The sequence below is a fragment of the Cetorhinus maximus genome, chromosome 2 (genome assembly GCF_964194155.1).
Source record: "Cetorhinus maximus chromosome 2, sCetMax3.hap1.1, whole genome shotgun sequence".
Taxonomy (NCBI): Eukaryota; Metazoa; Chordata; class Chondrichthyes; order Lamniformes; family Cetorhinidae; genus Cetorhinus; species Cetorhinus maximus.
Genome location: NC_135880.1, coordinates 79586975 through 79601184, shown reverse-complemented (window position 1 = coordinate 79601184; position 14210 = coordinate 79586975). Strand labels below are relative to the sequence as shown.

At 40.7% G+C, this 14210-nt stretch overlaps 1 protein-coding gene across 1 annotated transcript in view; it reads left to right on the top strand.

Annotated features, from left to right (window-relative positions):
• Positions 1-14210, top strand: part of pggt1b (protein geranylgeranyltransferase type I, beta subunit) — an 80771-nt gene that overhangs the window by 32643 nt on the left and 33918 nt on the right. The window contains exons 3-5 of the mRNA XM_078566412.1: positions 955-1022; positions 3528-3679; positions 6234-6366. Of these exons, the coding sequence (XP_078422538.1) occupies positions 955-1022; positions 3528-3679; positions 6234-6366 (353 nt within the window). The remainder of the gene's footprint in view (positions 1-954; positions 1023-3527; positions 3680-6233; positions 6367-14210) is intronic.

The window sequence follows — 14210 nt, the reverse complement described above, 5'->3', positions numbered from 1 at the left end:
GATGTCAGACAAGCAGCCTGAAAATATAAAGACAGAGGAGGGGCTGCAAAAAGTTCTGGTGTGGTAGAGCTGGATGTCATCAGTGTACATGTAAAAATTGATGAAGTCTGATGTCACCGAAGAGCAGCATGTATGGTATTGCTGTAATAGTATCCAAAGAGGAAGAATAGGAGACCAAGATAAACTGAGAAAGTTGGAATGTACAAAGTGGTACAGAAGGATGATGAAGAATTGAACTGAAACAGCTATGCATAGAACAGATTAGAAGTGCTGCAGTTGATTTCAGCGATCTGGATTAGCTAACCAGCAGTGCCTCCTAGAAAGGGAGCTTCTGTGGATGTTAGTGAGAACAGAAACCAGCTCAATTGTGATGCACCCCATGCTCAAAAGTTGCTAGTTCACATATGAAGATTGACTTCTTGGTGAATGCATTGGTAGGTAATGAGAACCTAGGAACTCTCACCTCGCATGAATCAGTAGTTTTAAGAGAAGAGTTAGACAAACAGTGAATGCAAGATTATTCTTCTGTCATACTGGGATAGATGAAGAATGATCTTAAGAAAAGGAAAGCCAGTCACTGTCTGGTAGACTGTCAGTTACAGGCAATTGACAGTCCTCTGCTACAATTTTCTGTATTCCCAAGGAGCCCATTTATAGTAGACTATTTCTAAACTGTGTCTTAAGAGTTCTGCTAATGCATTAAAGAATTAAATGTGGTATAGCACATTGAAAAAAAACTCAATCGCTGTTTACAATAATAAAACAGAAAATGCTGGAAATACTCCACCGGTCTGGCAGCACCTATTGAGAGAAAAGCCGAGTTAATATTTCAGGTTGATAACCTGTTCTTTTTAGCAGTGAGTTCAGAGATGCTTACGTTTTAAAAGGTTTTAAATAAAACTCATTGTAGTTTATTTTAGTGTAAATTAACAATTGTTTTATTTTGTTTTTCAGGATCCAATCTGGACCGCTGTGGTTTCAGGGGTTCATCACATCTGGGAATTCCGTACAGTCAGTCAAAGGTTAGCTGGACTCTGCAAAGCATCTCAGTATGAAGCCACTCCTTTATTCAGTGGTGACTACTTCAGAGGTCAGCGTAGAAGTTTCTTCATTATTCCTTATAGGGTCCCACAAGTAATTTTGAGTTGAGTGCAGTTTGAGGCTCTGTGGGTCTTATTTTCTATGGAACGTGGCTATAATTTATGTACAGGTGTAGCTTCTTAGCAATCTGCATTTAGTAATATTTGATCTTAAAAAGTTCCTTAGTGCTGTTGAATTACACTGTTTCCTTGAGATATTTTAGCATGTGTGTACCACAAACTAATAGATCAGAAAACAGTTGAAGTCTGGACATGAGTAAGGGCTATCACTTTATTATTCCAGTGGATAGAACCCATCCTTTTCAGCAGATGATAGAATAACTTAACCTTGAAATCCCACTACTGATGAGGCATGGAAAGAGGAAGTTCTGAGTAGGCGAGGAAGAATTCGGGACCATTTTTGTACCTAGAGATTAAAATTGTTTTGAAAACTGAAAAAGCACTGATGTTCCCAACTTACTTATTGCCTTGTTTGTATAAGAAGGTATTATAGTAAATTATCTGGAAATTTGTATACTATATCTCAGAAATGTAGAGTTTCCTACAAGTCACCTGAAACTGAATAAACCAGCAGTAACGCAACAACTCATACAGCACCTTCAATGTAATAAAATATCCCAAGGCACTTCACAGATATGTCATAAAGCAAAAGTTGAGATTCAGCCACGTAAGGTGATTGTAGAGCAGATGGTCAAAAGCTTGATCAAAGAGGTAGGTTCTAAGGAGCCTCTATCTTAAAGAAAGAAAGACAGGTAGAGAGGCAGAGGGGTTTAGGGAGGGAATTCCAGAGCTTAGAACCTAGGCAGGTAAAGACACAGCCACCAGTGGTGAAGCTATTAAAATTGAGGTTTCCAGATATCCTGGTGAGTGTAGATATCCCAGAGAGTTGCAGGGCTGGAGATGATTACAGAGATAGGGACATGAAAACAAGGATGAGAATTTTAAAATTGAAGCTCTGCTTGACTGGAAACCAATCGACTTGAGCAGCAGAGTTTTGGACTGCTTCAAGTTTGTGGAGGGTAGAATGTGAAAGGTTGGCCAGAAATGCATTGGAATAGTCAAGTCTTGAGAAAACAAAGAAATGGATGAGAGCTTTAACAGCAAATAAGCTGAGGCAGAGTTAGGCATTGGTACGGAGATGGAAATAGGCAGTCTTGCTGATGGTGCAGACATGTGGTTGGAAGCTCATCTCAGAATCAAATATGACATTGAGTTGCGAACAATTTGGTTCAGCGTCAGATAGTTGTCAGGTATGGGGATGAAGTGGGTAGCTAGGGAACATAGTTTGTAACCCAAAGACAATGGCTTCAGTTTTCCCAATATTTAATTGGAGGAAAATATCTGCTCATTAAGTACCGGATGTCAGACAAGCAGTCTGATAATTTAGTTACAGAGGATGAGTCAAGAAAGGTTGAACCGGGTGTCATTAATATACATGTGAAAATTAACGTTCTGTTTTTGGATGATGTCGTCAAGGGAAGTATGTAGGATGGGGCTGAGGATGGATCCTTAGGGACATCAGAGGTAATAGAGCAGGTAAAGGAGTCATTGCAAGTGATATTCTGGCTACTGTTCAATAGATAATAATGGAACCAGGCAGTGCAGTCTCAACCAGCTGGACTGCATTGTAGAGCAGATCCACGTCAAAAGCTGCAGCCAGGTCAAGGAGGACGACGAGGGATAGTTTACCTTTATCACAGTTGCATAGGATAGTCAGTTGTGACTTTAGAAAGAGTTGTTTCAGTAACCTGGCAAGGGAAGAAACCTGAATGGATGGATTCAAACATGGAGTTCTCGGAAATGGGAATGGATTTGGGAAACGACAACACTTTTTCATGGACTTTGGAGAGGAAGGAGAGGTTGGAAATGGGACGGTAGTTTGTAAGAGTGGCAGGGTCAAGGGTAACCTAAAGTGACCTGTTGCGATTGTTGTGATTATATAAAAAACACAAAGCGTACTAACTTGTTTATATCAACATCCTTATATAATTTAGGTACAAGAAAGAAGCTATGAGGCATTGATTTCAAACTTGTAACTTTTAATCTTTAGGATTTAGGGGACTGGTTCCCCTTTCATTTTCTGTCTTCTGACTCCTTTATCTCACACAAAGGAGAATTATAATTATTTTGAGTATTTGGTCTGTTTGAAACCTACGAACAAAATAAGTAAAATGCTCATACAAGAGCAAAGTATTGTAAATGCTGGAAATCTGAAATAAACATAGAAAATGATGGAAATACTCAGCAGGTCTGACTGCATCTGTCCACACAGAAACACAGTTAGCAATTCAGGTTGATGACCCCTTGAAGGGTCACTGACCTGAAACATTAACTCTGTTTCTCCCTCCACAGATGCTGCCAAACCTGCTGAGTGTTTCAATTTTTTTGTGCCATTTTACCTGATGAATGCTTACTGGTACTTTTTAGGATAATGGTGCACATCATTTGTATGACAGTGGTCACATAGCCATGACATACACTGGCCTAGCTAGCCTGGTGATCCTCGGAGATGACCTGAAACGGGTAAATAAAGAAGCATGTCTGGCTGGGCTTGGAGCTCTTCAACTGGAAGATGGCAGGTAAAGTAAAATCTTTTTTGTCACATTCTGAACAAGTTATTCCAGTACTTTGAAACCTATCATGAATTGACTTAGCAGTGGCACAAAAATGCTGAGATATTTAAGCTCTGTGGATTTATCCTCACTGGTTTGGGAAAGTCCAAGTTTTGCTCACCTGGAACCTTTGATGCCTGTGAGTAAGACAAAATTTTCTTTCTTATAAAACTGAAATGATTGAACTCCTGTGTGTGCCCTTATAGTGTTCTAATCCACTATCACGGTTACATTTGTTTTAGTTTAGTTCTTCGGTCTTTTTTCTCTTTTCCCTCAAACTTAGACTTATCCTATAGTTTAGTTTCTATGGCAAATTGCTAATACATTTATTCAAATGAATCTTTCCTTTTGTGAGCCTGTATGGTTATGGTCAAATGACTATGGCTATAACTGACTCCTAATACTTTTTTTAATGGGATGTGGGCGTCTCTGGCTAGGCCAGCATTTTTATTGCCTTTTCCTAATTTCCCTTGAGAAAGTGGTGGTGAGCTGCCTTCTTGATCCGCTGCAGCCCATCTGGTGTAGATACACCCACAGTGCTATTTGGGAAGAGTTCCAGGGTTTTGACCCAGCAACTGTGAAGGAACGACAATATAGTTCCAAGTCAGGATGGTGTGTGGCTTGGAGGAGGACTTGCAGGTGGTGATGTTCCCATCTATCTGCTGCCCTTGTCCTTTCAGGTGGTAGAGATTGTGGGTTTGGAAGGTGCTGTTGAAGGAGCCTTGGTAAGTTACTGCAGTGCATCTTGAAGATGGACATGGACAAAAGAGCTGAACTCAAGAGGTGAGATGAGAGTGACTGCCCTTGACATCAGGTAGAACTTGACCGAGCATGGCATCAAGGATGCCATGTGATGTCCTGGGACTGAGATGATTGACCTCCAACAACCACAACCACCTTTCTTTGTGCTCGGTATGACTCCAACCAGTGGAGAGTTTTACCCCTGATTCCCATTGACTCCAATTTTGCTAGGGCTCCTTGATGCCACACTTGGTCAACTTCGACCTGATGTCAAGGGCAGTTACTCTCACTTCTTGAGTTCAGCCCTTTTGTCCACGTTTGGACTAGTGCTGTAATGAGGTCAGGAGCTGAATGGCCGTGGCGGAACCCAAACTGAGTTTCAGTGGGCATTGTTTCTGAGTAAGTGCAGCTTAATAGTGCTGTCACCAACACCTTCCATCACTTTGCTGATGATCGAGTAGACTGGGGCTGAGTTGGATTTATCCTTTTTGTGACGGGACATACCCGGGCAGTTTTCCACATTGCCAGGTAGATGCCAGTGTTGTAATTGCACTGAAACAGTTTGGCTAAAGCCGCTAATTGACCATACCTGACAGCCTTCTATGTAAACCTGCCAGCGGAGATCACTGGATCCCAATTAGGAGCAGGAGTATTGTTATTTCCCCTCTACTTTCTCCACAGCAACACCTACAAAAGAAAACCCTCCCTTGAAGCAAATTGCTGAATCCAACTGAAAGTAACAGATTTGCAGTTGGACTTAATGTTATTTGTTACTTAATGCCACACCAAGTGAATTTACCCACTGAAACATCAGGAAGCCCCGTTCCACTTGAAAATTGTCTACGTCACACCTCAGCATATATTTGTAAAGAACGATTGAGGTTTGCTTCTTTTGGAATAAGATATATTTTGCTATTTAGCAAGCACATTTTTTTAAAAGTGCAATGAAGATTGAAAGTGTCCTGATCAAAACAAATTTAGAATTGTAGAGCAGATACCTTTATGAAACAAGAAGTATTGAAACCTTAGCCATGATTTTCAAAGGGTGTGGGACTGGGGCTCTGTGCAGGTGGCCTATGACAGTCACAGTCTTGGAGGTCGTGTTGGGTTCCCAGCATCTCCAGGTCCCGAATTTTCAATTGGGGGTGGGTTGAAGAGAGCAGGAAAGGTGCATGACTCCAATTATTGAGAGTTTAAGCTCCTTAAGGAGCTTGTTAATGGGCCTGTCTGAAACAAAATAAGGCTTTAAAAAATTTTCCTGGCAACCCCAAACAGTTTTGTACACGGCTGTCGGGTATGCAGTGTGGCTCAGACATCTTGTTTTGTGCAACTTTTTAAATCGTTGGGTCTGCCTAGCACTGTTCTTAACTGTCCCGACCATGGCCACTTGCAACTTTGTTCCATCTTAAGGAGCTGCCTTCTCTAATCGGCAAGGCAACGGCAGCCCCCAAATTGGTTTTCACCTTCCATTGCCCCTGTCAGCAGACAAGCAGCGCTTGCCTCCTGGAGGCACTCGACACCTCTAATTGAGCGCCACATTTGCCCTCTAGCTACTTAGGCCATTTGCATTTGAAGATCGCGTTGAGTGTGACACAGCATTTCATCCAAGAATTCATCCGAGTGTTGAGTTCCTGACCCTGCATTGAAAATCTGACCCCTTATTTTCAATATCTCTAAATTAAATTTCATGATTGAAAAATTAAATGAATGCTCGATCACCAAGTGTATTAGTTGCTGCAGTATTTTTTTTCCTACCTCTCTTTCTCTTTATGTCTTGCAGTTTCTATGCAGTGCCAGAAGGGAGTGAAAATGACATGAGGTTTGTGTACTGTGCCACTTGTATCTGCTACATGCTTAATGACTGGTCAGGAATGAACACAAAGAAAGCCATAGAATATATCAGGAAAAGCATGGTAAGTGAGAAAAGAGAAGAAAATGAGGTCTGTAACCTGAATAAATCTTTGAGTTGTTGAATTTTAAGTGTTTGTTCTATTCAATGGTTCTTACGGTTGTAATTCTCAAAACTTTAGCTCATGAAATTTATCTTCATAGTACAGATAACAACACAAATGGAAAACTACAGTTCTTCTGAGGATGCAAAGGTTTTTTTCATTTCTAAGGAGGGCTTTTATTTAGCTAGGACCCTTAGACTTGAGTAATGTTGGCAAATAACAAATACAGATATTTTATGTCTTTTATTACTCATTGATTTGGGGATTACCCAGCAGAAAATGTGATTACAGGCAACAAAATCAAATATAACACAGTCTCATTGGTGACATTTTAATAGTTGCCACAGGTTGTGCTTGGTGACCTTGTTTATGTTGCACCTTAACAAAAATGTCACGTGGGTGGGACAGGTTCCCATCCTGCCTGCAACGATGCCTGTTGCAGGCGGGACTGGAAAATCCCACCCTCAGACTTGAGTGATTTTAAGCTCTTTAGTTACCAGTGGTTAACTATTAGGCACTAGTAATTAAATACTGGGCACCCATGTTTCTTTATTTCTTACTGAAGTAAGAGATCAACCTGGAATGCTGTTTAAACTCTTCTACAACCTCCTACTCTTAATCTGTGAAATTTGGGATAATGTCAATTTCTATAGTGATATCTTAGAACAAATTGAAATTGTGTGCAAAATGAGTGCTCTGTGGATTCATTAAACTGCTTGAATAGTAATAATGCATAAAGGCTTTTTAATGAAATTAGTCTAACAGTAATAGACTGTAATTCATAGGAAACCCCAACTCGATGTTTTTTTGTAATTTTACAGTAACGTGGCAAGTATGGTTTTTATGTCTAGATACCTGAAGCTGTTTTTGACTTTACGCATTTGTTCTGGAACCTTCTAGTTGGACACTGTACTTTACATTTTAATGCAGTTAATTTTGTAGCCTTCAAGCTGACTTTTTTCCAATAGTTTGAAAGATACAGTGCAGCAAGGCAGTGGCCCAAATATAACAAATATTGCCAACATAGAGTGCCAACATAGAGCCATACCTATTCTTCCACACGCCCGCACACATTGCACATGAGCAATATGCTGCTCTTTGGTCTTATGGATGATGCTGAAGGTTCTATGATGAAGTAATATGGGTGAACATTCTCGTTTAGTTGTTCATTGGAGGGTTAAATCAAGGAGGGTACAACCTTCAGCTCTGACAACAGCCATGGTTTTTTGATTCACTTTGTGAGTGTATTTTCAAACACTTCTTTAAAAGGTAGGAAGTAAGAAGTCTTTTTTTCGCATTTGGCAAGCTTACCAGCTGATCATTGAAGAATTATTTACAGTAGTAAACATGAAGTGGTAATTTGTTGCTGCTTTCACTACCCTGTAAATGCAGGAACTTTTAGTGTGTGTGTGTATCTATTTGTGACCAATGGTCACATTTGCCATTGAGTTACCACTTGTACACTGAGTTACCATTCGCACATCAAGACTTTTAAAAGTCAAATATTCTTTGAACATCTTCTTTGTTGTTAAATCCACTTCAAAGAATTTTCAGTTCGAAAACCCTAATCACTGTAGGCACCTGGTTGAGTCATAGAGGTCTACAGCACAGAAAAAGGCCCTTTGGCCCATCGAGTCTGTGCCAGCCAAACAAGTATCTAACTATTCTAATCCCATTTTCTAGCACTAGGCCCATAGCCTTGTATGCCATGGCATCACAAGTGCGCATCCAAATACTTCTTAAGTGTTATGAGGATTTCTGCCTCTACCACCCTTTCAGGCAGTGAGTTCCAGATTCTCACCACCCTCTGGGTAAAAAAATTCTTCCTCACACCCCCTCTAAACCTCCTGCTCCTTACCTTAAATCTATGTCCCCTGGTTATTGATCCCTCAACCAAGGGAAAAAGTTCCTTCCTGTCTACCCTATCTATGCCCCTCATAATTTTATACACCTCAATCATGTCCCCCCTCAATCCCCTCTGCTCCAGGGAAAATAACCCCAATCTATCCAATCTTTCCTCATAACTAAAACTCTCCAGCCAAGACAACATCCTGGTAAATCTCCTCTGCAGTCTCTCTAGTGCAATCACATCCTTCCTATAATGCGGAATCCAGAACTGCACGCAATATTCTTGCTGTGGCCTAACCAGTGTTTTATAAAATTCCAGCTTAACCTCCCTGCTCTTATATTCTATGCCTCGGCTAATAAAGGCAAGTATCCCATATGCCGCCTTAACCACCTTATCTACCTGTCCCGCTACCTTAAGGGATCGATGGACATGTACACCAAGGTCCCTCTGATCCTCGGTACTTCCCAGGTTCCTACCATTCATCGTGTATTCCCGTGCCTTGTTTGTCCTGCCGAAGTGCATCACCTCACACTTATCTGGATTAAATTCCATTTGCCACTGATCAGCCCATCTGACCAGCCCGTCTATATCCTCCTGTAATCTAAGGCTATCCTCCTCACTGTTTACCACCCCACCAATTTTCGTGTCATCTGCAAACTTACTGATCAACCCTCCTGTATTCAAGTCTAAATCGTTTATATATACCAGAAACAGCAAGGGACCCAACACCGACCCCTGTGGAACCCTAATGGACACAGGCATCCAGCCACAAAAACACTCCTCAACCATCACCCTCTGCTTCCTGCCACTCAGCCAATTCTGGATCCAATTTGCCAAATTGCCTTGGATCCCATGGGCTCTTACTTTCGTTATCAGTCTCCCATGCGGGACCTTATCAAAAGCCTTGCTGAAGTCCAAGTAGAGTATGTCAAATGCATTGCCTTCATCTACACACTTGGTCACCTCTTCGAAAAATTCAATCAAATTGGTCAGACATGACTTCCCCTTAACAAAACCATGCTGACTGTTCTTGATTAATCCCTGCCTCTCCAAGTGTAGATTAATTCTGTTCCTCAGAATTGCATCCAATAGTTTCCCCACCACTGAGGTTAGACTGACTGGCCTGTAGTTCCCTGGTTTATCCCCTCATCCCTTCTTGAATAGCGGTACCACATTGGCTGTCCTCCAGTCCTCTGGCAGCACTCCTGTGGTCAGAGAGGTATTGAAAATTATTGCCAGCGCCCCTGCTATCTCCTCCCTTGCCTCACTCAACAGCTGGGATACATTTCATCCGGGCCTGGAGATTTATCTACTTTTAAGCCTGCCATACCACTCAGAACCTCCTCCCTTTCTATGCTAATTTCTTTAATTATATCAGAGTCCTTCTGCCTGATTCCCATACCCACGTCGTCCCTATCACTTGCAAACACCGACACAAAGTATTCATTTAGAACCCTACCTTTATCTTCCGGCTCCACATACAAATTACCACTATGGTCCTTAATGGGCCCTACTCTTTCCCTACTTATCCTCTTACTCTTAATGTACTTGTAACATAACTTTGGATTTTCCTTTATTTTACCTGCCAATGTTTTTTCATGCCCCTTTTTGCTCTCCTAATTTTTTTTTAAGTCCCCCCTTACACATTCTGTACTCCTCTAGGGCTTCCGCTGTTTTGAGCCCTCGGTTTCTGCCATAAGCCTCCCTTTTTCTCTTTATCCAATCCTGTAGATCCGTCGACATCTAGGGTTCCCTGGATTTGTTGGTCCCACCCTTGTCTTTACTGGAATATGTTGGCCCTGTACTCTCCTTGTTTCTTTCTTGAATGAGCCCCACTGCTCTGACGCAGATTTACCTAAAAATAGCTGCTCCCAGTCCAGTCTGGCCAAATCATATCTGATCTTATTAAAATCAGCCTTCCTCCAATTTAGAACTCTGATTTCTGGCCCATCCTTGTCCTTTTCCATAACAACCTTGAATCAAATGGAGTTATGATCACTATCTGCAAAATGCTCCCCCCTCTACCACTTGCCCGGCTTCATTCCCTAAAATTAAGTCCAGGACCGCCCCCTATCTTGTAGGACCTTCTACGTACTGGCTTCAAAAGCTCTCCTGGATGCGTTTTAAGAATTCTGCTCCCTCTAAACCTATCACACTATGACTAACCAGTTAATGTTGGGGAATTTGAAATCCCCCACTATTACTACCCTGTTATTTTTACACTTCTCTGAAATTTGCCTACATATTTGCTCTTTTTCTCTCTGACTGTTTGGGGGCCTATAGTACACTCCCAGTGATGTGATTGCTCCTTTTTTGTTTTTAAGTTCTACCCATATGGCTTAATTTGAGGAGCCTTCTAAGATGCCATCCCTCCTTACTGCTGTAATTGATTCCTTGATCAATATTGCGATACCCCCTCCTCTTTTACCTCCTTCCCTGTCTCACTTGAAGACCTTATATCCTGGAATATTGAGCTGCCAATCCTGCTCCTCTCTCAACCATGCCATGGTTGATTCCTCAGTTTCATATATTTCTACCATTTTGTATTCACCAGTTAGGTAACATAGTAGAAATTTATGTTAGGGTTAGGCCTTGGAAGACAGTTGATTCTCAATGCAAATTATATTATAGCCTGTTGATTTGCTATTTGTTTTACCATTTAGCAACAGATCCATCATAACATGGGCCCTTTAAGGATTTTTTCAAACTTGATGGGTGACTGGTGTGTTAAATATAGATCAAGTCTACCCACTGTAGTAACCTTTCGTCACCATCTGCTCAGGCATAAGAAGCTTTGTGGATGTAACACAGTCAGCAGTTACTGGCAACATTTCCATTGTACATCATGCTTTACTGTAGTTCTGATGACTATGGATATAGCATCCCCTTAGAACTGAAGTGAATGCTGGTTACCAAGCAAGAAAAAGTTATTTCAAGTATTGCAGCATTGTTAATACCCATAGATCTTTTGGGTTATATCGTCCTTTTGATTTTATTTGTGGCTTTGTGGTGCTTTCACAGCAATAACCCCTATTGCTGTATTTTGGAAGCAAGTCATATTTATGCTGAGTTCTGCGACCAGAACCCAGTCTCCTCATTTGACGTTGGTGCCACTTGTATCTATGGAATTGCTGTAATTTATTGCTTAACAACTCCACTAAAACCAGAGTTGACAAAAATATCTGTTTGCCAATATTTCACTTGTTGCTTGCATGCACTTTTGTGTGGTTTTTCCCCTCTAGTATCAGTAATTATAGTTAAAAATCAGAGTTTTGTTTGCCTCTACGATAGGAGAGTGCTGATTGGTTGGCAGGTGGACTCTGATTGGTAGAGGTGTTGCCATGGAGAATACACCAGTTAATGGTGATGGACAGTTAACTGCCCAGCATTGTTTGAAATTTAAATCAGGCAGCTTGACTCTGGTCAAGGCATTGCCCTGAGGAGTGAACCAGTGAATGGCCATCACTTATTTTGTCTAGCGGAAAAAAGCGCAATGTATGTACGTGTAATGTGTGTACATGTACTGCACTCTTTTCATACAGTATAAATTTGTTGCTTCCCCGACATTGATATTCTTGTGATCGTCCTGATGAGTGCAAGACAAAAAGCTTTGACAAAATGTCTCTTTTTGAAGCAATAGTCAAGCTCTGTATCACCAAACAACTATTTACATTAAATTTCTGAAGAATAAGATTATCATTTCATTTTTCTTTCTCCTCTTAAAATATCCTCCTCCAAATCAAGTAGCTTTAGTGATTTATTGCCGATAACCTGCTTAAAACTTCTCAATAACACATGCAACAGATGAAGGCCAGGTTTTCTGTGATTTCTGCTTTATAAATAACAGATTGCTTTTATGTTTTTAAACACTTTTGGGTTACAATATTTGCACAAAGTTGGACAAACTTTGGTTAAGTTTGAAGTTACTTTTTGGCATAAAGCACTTATCCTTTTTATGTTTGTACAAATAGACCAGCATTTCACAGGAATAATCCTTTTTTTGTCAATACTTCGCCATAGCTGCTACCTATTTCATTTCTGTAGGCTACATCCCAATATCAGGAGATCACCATGGAACATCCAGTAACTTATTTCACTGCTGCTTTATTTGCTTATATACAAATTCTCCCTTCATGCATATTGTTAGCAAGGACAACTCTCCCTGTTTTTCCATTTAATTTTCCACTTCAGCTGCCTAGCCCCTAAGTCCTGGAATTCCTTTTTTAAATCTCTTTATTTCTCTACCACTATGTCCTCCTTTAAGATGCTCCTTAAAACCTAGCTCTTGATTATTTGTCTTAATATCTCCTTTTGTGGTTTGTCAAATTTTGTTAACACACTGTGAAGCGCATTAGCACATTTTACTGCACTAAAATGCTATTTTAATGCAAATGGTTGCGGAATATAGGAACAGGAGTAAGCCATTCAGTCCTTGAGGATGTCCTGCCATTCAATTAGATCATGGCTAATCATTGTTCTTAATTACCCTCTTGTGTTTCCTGATGCTTCAACCATAGTTGCACAGATAGGCTTTTTTATTTGTTTATGGGATGTGGGTGTCACTGTAAAGATTAAAATTCCTTGCCCCATCCCTAATTGCCCTTGAAAAGGTGGTGGTGATAGGCTTCTTGAAATGTTGCAGTCTTTGTGCTGAAGATACTCCCACAGTGCTGATAGGAGCTGGATACATTTACTTCAGGGCAGCGTAAACTTAGGTAGGATCTGATGGAGATATATAAAATAGTGAAAGGCTAGATTGCATACTCATTGAGATTATTTGAGTTTAATGTATTTGAGAAGACATGGGGTCATGCATTTAATCTACTCGAGTAGGAGTAGACTAGATTTTAAGTGGTTCTTTTACTGAAGACTACTGGAATACGTTGTTGGCTTGTGTGACATGTTAACTCGCATGCCTTCAAAATAGAGCTGAACTGGGTCTGACCCGAGGTAGGGATTTCATCTTATAAAAATTAAGGATTAAACAGTTAACATAAGCTTGATAGATGTGGTTTTCTAGATTTATTTTGATCTCCTGATGGGGTCAAAGGCATTCTTCAGATTTTGTTTTTCCTTTTTGGCCCAGGTTTTTCACCTTTTTTTGTCTCTCCCAGGAGATTACATAGCTGTTGGGGCTAAAATGTGTCTGGACTGATGAAGCTCCAGGCATGAAAATAAAAACAAAAATAAAAACAAAAAACTGCGGATGCTGGAAATCCAAAACAAAAACAGAATTACCTGGAAAAACTCAGCAGGTCTGGCAGCATCGGCGGAGAAGAAAAGAGTTGACGTTTCGAGTCCTCATGACTCTTTTCTTCTCCGCCGATGCTGCCGGACCTGCTGATTTTTTCCAGGTAATTCTGTTTTTGTTTTGAAGCTCCAGGCATGAATGTGGGACAGACCTGATTGACCAGCTGGTCTTTTTCCACCTGTCATTTTGTATATCTGTGCTCCTGATCTTTAACCAGCTAAAACTGCATGCTTACCAGCATAGACTATTGGTAGGCTTTTCAACTGCTTATCCAAATGGGTTTTTTGGAGTCAAATGGAACCAAACCCAGTCCCAATGACATGTCTACTTCATTTGATCCCTTCAATGAGTCAATCGTGAACAGTGCTGTCAAGTATTACAAACCTGCTCGCCTCAAGTTTAACATTATTGAGTCTGCCTCAGTATCAGCATTCTCCCACTGTCAGACATGCTACCTGGGAGACAACTCAACCCCTTTAGCAGCTTATGTTGCATGCGATCTGTGCTGACACCATTGACTTCTGAAGCATAAACTCCTCCATGCAGCCACCCAAAAATAAATGGCTGGATTTGCTACCACAGATGACTAGGACCCATAGTAAATCTAGTGTATGCCTGGTAAACTTGCAATGACCCTCAGTGAACACTTCATATTATCTTAACAGAAAATAACTCATGAAGTGAAAGATTAAAATATATCTATTT